The sequence below is a fragment of the Belonocnema kinseyi genome, chromosome 1 (genome assembly GCF_010883055.1).
Source record: "Belonocnema kinseyi isolate 2016_QV_RU_SX_M_011 chromosome 1, B_treatae_v1, whole genome shotgun sequence".
In the NCBI taxonomy this organism is placed as follows: domain Eukaryota; kingdom Metazoa; phylum Arthropoda; class Insecta; order Hymenoptera; family Cynipidae; genus Belonocnema; species Belonocnema kinseyi.
In genome coordinates, this window is record NC_046657.1 from 80470862 (window position 1) to 80479466 (window position 8605).

Below are 8605 nucleotides of genomic sequence, written 5' to 3' on the forward strand. Positions count from 1 at the left end.
AAAAAGTTCGAACGTTCAAAAAATGTTGAGGTTCAGAAAAAAGATGAAATAATTTTCAGTGAAGTCCCTACCAAAATGCAGTACCTAAACGTACTTTATTGTGCTCTAATACATTTCCCAAAGTTTCAGCTCGATATTTCATTTTTAAAAGAAGTTCTTAGGTTCAAAAAAACGTTCAGTGAACGGAAAAAGTGAGGTTGGTAATATAGGTATTTAGCTGTGTCACATGCCCTTAAGGAAGTTATTGTTTTTTTCTCATCAAATCAACTTGCCATGAAAATTGAGTACAGTGTTTAAAATAATAAATAATAAGACATTGAAAAAGTAGATAGAAGATTTAAAAAATCCATTTAAAAGAAATAATATTCAAAGGTGGCTCAAGTCCAATTAAGGGTCAGACTGTCATGTAAACAATTCTTTTACCCGCACTTATAAAATAACAATTCTAATAAATTTTCCTACCAGATTCAAGTCAAGGAGAAAATATGAACATCGTTGTGGTATGAAAAATTAATTGAAATTGTTATTTTATGAGTAAATTCGTTGAAAAGAACTGGTCACATGACAGTGTGGTGCATGCATGTTCTAATATGTAAAGTATTAATTTATACTGATCATTAGATTTTTAAAATAAATTTCTTAAATAATTTGTTATTGTTTTTAGCAGGTTTTTAGCTCTTTGAACAGATAGAAAATTACAGTTTTTTTACATTCTCATCAGAGAAGGTATTAGATTTGTGTAGAATTTGACCCCCCCCCCCCCCAGTTTTTGTCAAATGTCCACATTTTGAGACCCTCTGAAACCGAAAAACATATTTTTACGAATATGTCTGTCTGTATATCTGTCTGTCTGTGAACACGATAACAACATTTTCAATTTGGTCGAAACGTTGAAAATTCCAAATTTGGTCGTACAAAAACATTTTGAAACCACATTTTTCAAGATTTAAAAATTCTATGTACGGTTGTTCATAGTACTCAGAAACTCAAACAATTTATCCCCATGACTTTTTTCTATAAAAAGAAAATTATCAGAGTTAGAGCATTTTCAAAATCCAAAAAAACAAATTGAAATGAACATATTAAGCAAAGCAACGCATGATATAAAAAAAGCAATGAAAAGAAAAACTTTGTTATTTGAAATCCCTACAGGACTACGATGACACCTTTTTTAATTTGGTCGAAAAGTTGAACATTCCAAATTTTATCGTACCAAAAATAATGAAAAATTCAAAAATTCCATTTTTTGGTCAAAGTATGCAAGATACGAAAAAAATAAAAAAGCTCAAATTGCGCGCCCTGGGAAGAACTACAAATTTATAATGAATCACTTTTCGATATAAGCTACAAAAAAAATGAGACAAAAATTGTTCATCCAAAAAAGAACTATAATTTTTGATAAATACATAATAATCATGATAAATACAATTTGCTTTTTATTTTGCAATTTTTTAATAAGTAATCCCAGCCAGATTTACATAAAAATGTATTATAATTGATACAAAAGTGTTATGTATAATGTAGAAAAGTTTTCATGTTGGATAAAATCGAGTGCGAAGCACGAGATACTTGATGAGAATGTGTTCGTTAAAGCCAAAAGAGCTTTAACAAAAGAGAGTTCAAAATTACAAAATTAGAGTTGTCGGTCCGTTCACCTTTGATTTTAAAAGGTCTATGCCCGAATGTGGAAGAAATGCAAAGACCAAGTGCGGAGTGCGATTGCCATCAGTCGCATGCCGTAGGTGAGCTGAAACTCTCTTTTAACAAAAAAAATTCACAATTACAAAATTACAGTGGTAGATGTTTTGAGTCTTAATTTGAACAAGTTTGCGCAAGAATGTGCGAAAATATAAAGACCGAGCACGTAGCGCGAGATAAATACAACATCGAGCGCGAAACGCAAGAAGCGAGCCGTGCGCATAGCGCGCGATGTTTATTGCAAAGCATAAAAGACAAATTTGGAATTCAACATATTTTGATATCACGTTCTGCCCCTCCAGAAAAATATATTCACAAAAAAGAAAGAAATTGTTTAAAATATGTTTTTCACTTTTACGGTTTAAGATTTATTTTTGTAACAAAAAGTGTAACTACCTATTCCATTTTTGTTTGAAAATTTATATTTTATATTTAAAAGATTAACTACTATATTAAAACTTGGTCCGCTTTGTGAAAATTAATTTTGTTGATTGAAGGTTAATCTCATTGGTTACAAATCTAACAAAGTTTTTAAAATTCTTTCTTTTTTTTGTTTACAATTAATTTTTCTAGCAGAAAATGTAACTATTCTAATTGAGATGATGGATGCAACAACTCGACAAGTGCTCGAAACCACGTGGACACGGTGATCCTGAAGCAAGTTTAGGTTGAACAAAAATGTCATCCAAAACGGAGAACGCCACTGTTTTCTACAGTTTTCAAGCTTTCTAAAACGCTTTTGCACGAAATCGGAGCTGCTCGTTTGTCGAAATGGCGCCGGAAAATAGTTTTTACATTTTTTAATACCAATAATAAAAATACGTATTTAGCAAATTTATCGTAGTCGGTTGGATTTGATTTATATTATTATTATTATTGATAAAATTGAATACAATTATAAGATTTTCTCGTTCTAATTGAACTTTTACAAAAAACCCAAACATATTTTACCCGCAGTCAAGAAAGAAACATTGATAAAAGTTTATTTGTGCATAATTCAACATAAAAAAAATAAAAAAAACTGCTATATAAATCAGCTTAGAACCGAAAAATGATTGTAAAAGTTCCATTAGAACGAGAAAATCTTATAATTGTATTCAATTTTATCAATAATAATAATAATAATAATAATAATATAAATCAAATCCAACCGACTACGATAAATTTGCTAAATACGTATTTTTATTATTGGTATTAAAAAATGTAAAAACTATTTTGCGGCGCCATTTCGACAAACGAGCAGCTCCGATTTCGTGCAAAAGCGTTTTAGAAAGCTTGAAAACTGTAGAAAACAGTGGCGTTCTCCGTTTTGGATGACATTTTTGTTCAACCTAAACTTGCTTCAGGATCACCGTGTAGAAGTATTGTCCAGTCGGGAAAATCTATCGATAAAAAAAGTGGTCTAAACGTAATATAAAATATACATTCATATTCAGCTTGAAGCGGCCGACAAATTTTTCTAATGGAAATTTTTGATAAAAATGCTTGAAATTTGTATGGTGTATTCTCAATATATAAGCGATGACTATATACAACGCACTTTGTTTAAAAAGCTAATATTTTTTTGTTTGTTTAGTAACAAATTGGTTCCGAACGAAAACCACGTTTTGCCAACTTCGACCAGTGGGTCGGTCATCGAAAAAATATTAGTTGAAGTAACTTATCGCGAGAAAGTTGTTCACTAAACTTTAAAAAGTTTTTCTGAAAATTTGAAGCAAGTCGGTCAAAAATTGTGGAAATTGCAACGAGTTGAAGTCAACACACGCTGCCGCTGCAGGGCTCCGCTTATTGGCCTTTGTTCCTAAGGAACTAGCCAGCAGCGGCAAAGAGCAAAAAAATGGTCCAACTGCAGCGAGTTTTGACTTCAACTCGCTGCCATTTCTACAGTTTTTTACCAATTCTCTTTTTCTCTTTAAATTTTCAGAAAAACTTTCTCAAAGTCTAATGAACAACTTTCTCGCGGCAAGTTATTTCAACTAATATTTTTTCGATGACTGTCAACATATTCGCGTTTTAAACAAAGTGCGTTATTTATAGTCATCGCTTATATATTGAGAATACACTATAAAAATTTCAAGCATTTTTATTAACAAGCGGCCGAATAATCGCGAATTGTGTTTTGTAATACATCAGTTTTTGATCGGAACATTTTTTAAGTTTTTATTGTTTATCTCAAGTAATAATTATCTAATGAAAAAGTTTTATGAGAAAAATTTGTCTGCCATGTCAAGCTGAATACGAATGTATATTTTATTTTACGTTTCGACCACTTTTTTTTATCGATAGATTTTCCCGGCTGGACAATACTTCTACTTGGTTTTGAGCGCTTTTCGAGTTGTTGCATCCGTCATCTGAATTTTAGTGGAAATTTATCTCTTTTAGTTTAAATTTCTTATTAATTTCAAAATTGACTTATTCTGTTAAAAATAATTTTGTTGTTGTTGAAAATGATTGTTTTGTTATTGCAATTATAACGTTTCCATTTTTGGTAAAAAATTTATCATTTTTGTTGAAAATTCAACTATTTGGTTAAAATTCTACTATTTTGTTAAATATTTAATTATTTTCTGAAAATTCAACTTTGGTTAAAAGCCTTACTATTTTGTTGAAAATTTGTGTTTTTTTCGGGTTGAAATATCAACTAATTTGTTTTTCACTGAGAATTCATAATTTTGTTGAAAATTTATCTTCGTAAGTAGACAATTAAAAAATTTGGTGAAAAATTCAACTTTTTTTTACAATGTAATTATTTTGTGAAAAATTATTCTTTTTTTGTCGAAAATTCAACATCTTTTTTGTGAAAATAAGCAAATCAATGTACGTTTTTTGAGTTTAAATCAGTCATTGTTTTATTCTGGTTTTTAGATATGAATGTTCAGGGAAAGCAAAAAATTTGTCAATGAAAACTCAGTGTATTTTGAAAATAAAGCTTTGCATTTACCTTGTGCTGTTATGATTTATACATATATTTATTAAACTAAAACGCTAAAGCAAAATAAAAACTATCATAAAAAACCGCAACTTTCTAGCACTTATCTAAAAGAAGGTAGTTATAAGCAATAATAATTTTTTTATACAATTATTTTTGCTTAACTTTAATAGTTATTAAGTCATTCTAAGTAAAAAATACATGAATAGTAAAAAATTTCACCAAAAACCGCAACTTTCTACTATTAAGCAATGAGCATATTATTAACAATAATAGTACATTTTTTTAAAATTATGTTTGTTAACTTTAATTAATTATTGCTATTCTCTAATCGAAAAATGAACTGAAGTTAAAAAATTCAGAAAAACCGCAACTACTGGTATTAATATAGAATAAGATAGCTATAAACAATAATAATTTGTTTGAATCATTATTTTTGCTATATTAAATTAAATATTAACTCAATTCAAGTGAAAAGTAAACAAAAAGTTGAAAATTTCAGAAAAACCCGCAATAATAACTGCAAAAAGTCGTAATTAGCGCCAAAAACTTGCAAAATCTATTTTTTCACTTAAAAGTGTGTATCTTACAGTAACTTACAGCAAAAAAATTATGAATAAAATTACTTACAGTATAATACCCCCCCCCCCCCCCCCCCCCCCCCCCCGAAATTTGAAAAAACTCCATAAAATACGCGGTACTTGTAAATTTTATGCGACTCTAAACTAGACCGCATAACTGCATCAAGTCATACAGTATTAACTAACGCGTTGCATTTTACAGGCGCGAAAAAATGCTTAATTTTCAATAAAAAAAATAAAAAATAAACATTTTTTGAAAAAATTGCTATGCTTTCTCAAGTAAAATTTCCTTTACATTATTTAATTAAAATATTACACAAAACAATACATTTTTCTAGATGTGTTATGGACTTAGCTAAGACCCGAGGTATTTTAAGGCTCCACCTAAGGCTTGATTTTTCCACCATGTATTACAAACGACAACTTTTCTCCTAAAATTATAAATCGTTTGATGTTATATTTTAACCACGTAATCTAAAGGGCTAAATACAATCCCTCACAAATGGGTTTTTCGAAAAATGGTCTTGCTGTTATTTGTTCCTAATTAATCGACAATATTATGTATTTTATGCATCTGGGAAAGAGCAAACCGCCACACATTAGGACAAAAGAAAAACGTCCGTGGACAAATTGGTTTTCAGAAGACAAGTATTATCCGATTTTAACTTTTTTTGGTGAAATGGAAGCTAATCAAATTTTGCATCGAACTGTGATGGCTGATTTTTTAAAAATTGTTGCCTATTTTTTTGTTTATTAAATAACAAAAATTAAAAAAAATGACTTATGAAGTATACCGATTTTTGAAAAATACTTTTATTCAATCCAAAATACCTAGAAAACTGAAAGGTATTATCCAAAAAAAGATGTCCAATAGCAGTGCAAATTTAAAATATGTATTGAATCTGTTATAAACAAATAGGTGAATGAAAATGGTTTCGTAGGGATTAGGGGCGATTCGTTACTAGATTCGCACTAAATTTAAATCATTTATGGGAAAAAAGAGTTTTTTAGTTGAATTAATAAGAGTTAATAAATATTTTGTCATATTAAGAGTCACTTTTATAAACAAATATCAATATCAGGTATTTTTGATGGAATAAAGTTTTTTCTATGGAATCGATCATATATTACTTGGAAAAATAAAACCTACGGGTCGTATTTGGTCACCAAATAAAAGTTAATAATTGCTTAAACTACCTTAATTAGCAAATGCACTATTTGGCTATTTTTGAAAGTACAAACTTGATTTTTTGGATGCAATTAACTGTAAATAACTAAATTATAAAATTTTAGGAATATTTTGATGTCAGTAAACAATTTATTATTTTAAAAAACAATTGTTTAAACAAATTTTTATTATTTTATGTATTTATAAATAAACTACCGCTTTTTTTACGGAATTAACATCCTTTTATTTAGCAATGATTTTTTGCTATGAATAGATAACATTTGATAATTGTTCAACCAAACTTAATTAACAGATGCATTATTTAGCTATTTTTTTGTCTGTGATCAACTGTTAATAACACATTAAATTTTTTTTTAATTGTTCGATAACGATCCACTGTTTTTATTGGTATTTTTAATTGAATGTTATTATCAATCTTTATTAAATTATGGTAAGGAATTATTGCTAAATAATTTTAATTATGTTCAACCAGAAAAAAATTTAGTTTACAAATGCATTAGCCGAGAAAAATTCGTTTAGCACATTATTAATAAAAATAGAAATAGTGGATCGTTATCGAGCCATAAAAAAAAGTTAACATTTGATTATACAGTTTGGTTAAACAATTACCAAATGTTATCGATTCATAGCAAAAAATCATAACTAAATAACTGGCTGTTAATTCCGTGAAAAAAGCAGTGGTTTATTTATAAATATATAAAATAATAAACATTTGTTTAAACAATTGTCGTTTACAATAATAAATTGTTTACTGTCATCAAAATGTTCTTAAAAGCCTATTTTATTATATTTTATAACTTTATTCATTTCATCAAAAGTAGCTGATACGGATATTTGTTTCTAAAATTTACTTTTAAAATAACAAAGTACTTATTGACATTTCTGAATTCAAATAAAAAACTGTTTGTTTCCATTAATTGTTCAAATTTAGTGCGCATCAAATGACAAATCGCCGTCAATCTCCACGAAACCATTTTCATTCACTTATTTGTTTATAAAATATTCAATAAATTTTTTTAAATTTTTGTTGCTATTGGGCATTTTTTTTTGGATAGTTGGTTTCAGTTTTCGAGGTATTTTTGATTGAATTAAAGTATTATTCAAAAACCGGTATACTTCAAAAATAAAATTTATTTCATTTTTGTTATTTAATAAAAAAAAATAAATAAATAAATAAGCAAAAATTTAAAAATCGGCCCTTAAAGTTTAAAGCGAAATTTTATTAGCTTTTATTTCAAAATAAAACGTTAAAATCGAATAATAATTGTCTTCTGAAAATCAACTTGTCATCGGACGTTTTTTTGTTTGCCCTACTGTGCTCAATCGCGAGTGTAACCATGGTTACACTCACGGTAGCGGTTTGCTCGTTCCCAGGCGCATAACGTGCATAATATTTTCAATTAATTAAGAAAAAACAACAAGACTATTTTTCGAAAGACCTATATGTGAGTGATTGTATTTAACCCTTTAGATTATGTGGTTAAAATATTACATCAAACAATTCTTAATTGTAGGAAAAAAATTGTCATTTGTAATACATGGTCTAAAAATTAAACCCTATAAGGAAGCTCCTTCAGAGCCTTAAATGTCTGATACAGATTTCGTGATTTGAATTGAGATGTATTCGTCTGCAATAAAGTTGATGCTGGAGGAGAAACAGTTGATTGTCTCTGCAACTTCGAGTGATGGACTGAATGAGGAGGGAGAGCAGGATGCGATGGAGATGGAAGAAGATGATAAGGAAGAGTCAAAGTCTGATCAGATTAGAGAAATTCTACTGCCTTGGGAAACTGAGGTGACTTCATTTTTATTGTTTCAAGAGGCGATTCTTGAAGGTAGAAGTAGAAGATTTTGGGTATTTAAATTAGGATTTTTTCAATATTAGGATTACAAGATTAGGGTTTTCATGGTTTTTATTCCTAATCCTAATCAGGATTGGGCTGATAGAGAAAGAAAACATAAAAAACGGTCTAGGGAAGATGAATTACTCCGGATTATAACCAATTTCCCTAGATTACCTCTATATACAGAATTACTCTGGATTACGTAAGATCACAGCGGATTGCATAGGATTATTCTGGAGTATATCAAATTATTTTGGATTACTCAATCTAACCCAGACTTACACGAATCTTTAACCAAAATTGTTGAATTTTTAATAAAATATATCTACTTTTAGCCGATTAGTTGAATTTTGAACTGAAATTA

General features: G+C 28.7%; 1 protein-coding gene across 3 annotated transcripts in view; it reads left to right on the top strand.

Annotated features, from left to right (window-relative positions):
* LOC117171489 (uncharacterized protein PFB0765w) overlaps positions 1-8605 on the top strand; it is a 53212-nt gene that overhangs the window by 30244 nt on the left and 14363 nt on the right. For 2 of the 3 annotated variants that reach the window (XM_033358851.1, XM_033358860.1), the window contains exon 9: positions 8037-8192. The exons of the other annotated variant lie outside the window; for it this stretch is intronic. In XM_033358851.1, the coding sequence (XP_033214742.1) occupies positions 8037-8192 (156 nt within the window). The remainder of the gene's footprint in view (positions 1-8036; positions 8193-8605) is intronic. 3 annotated transcript variants of the gene reach the window in all.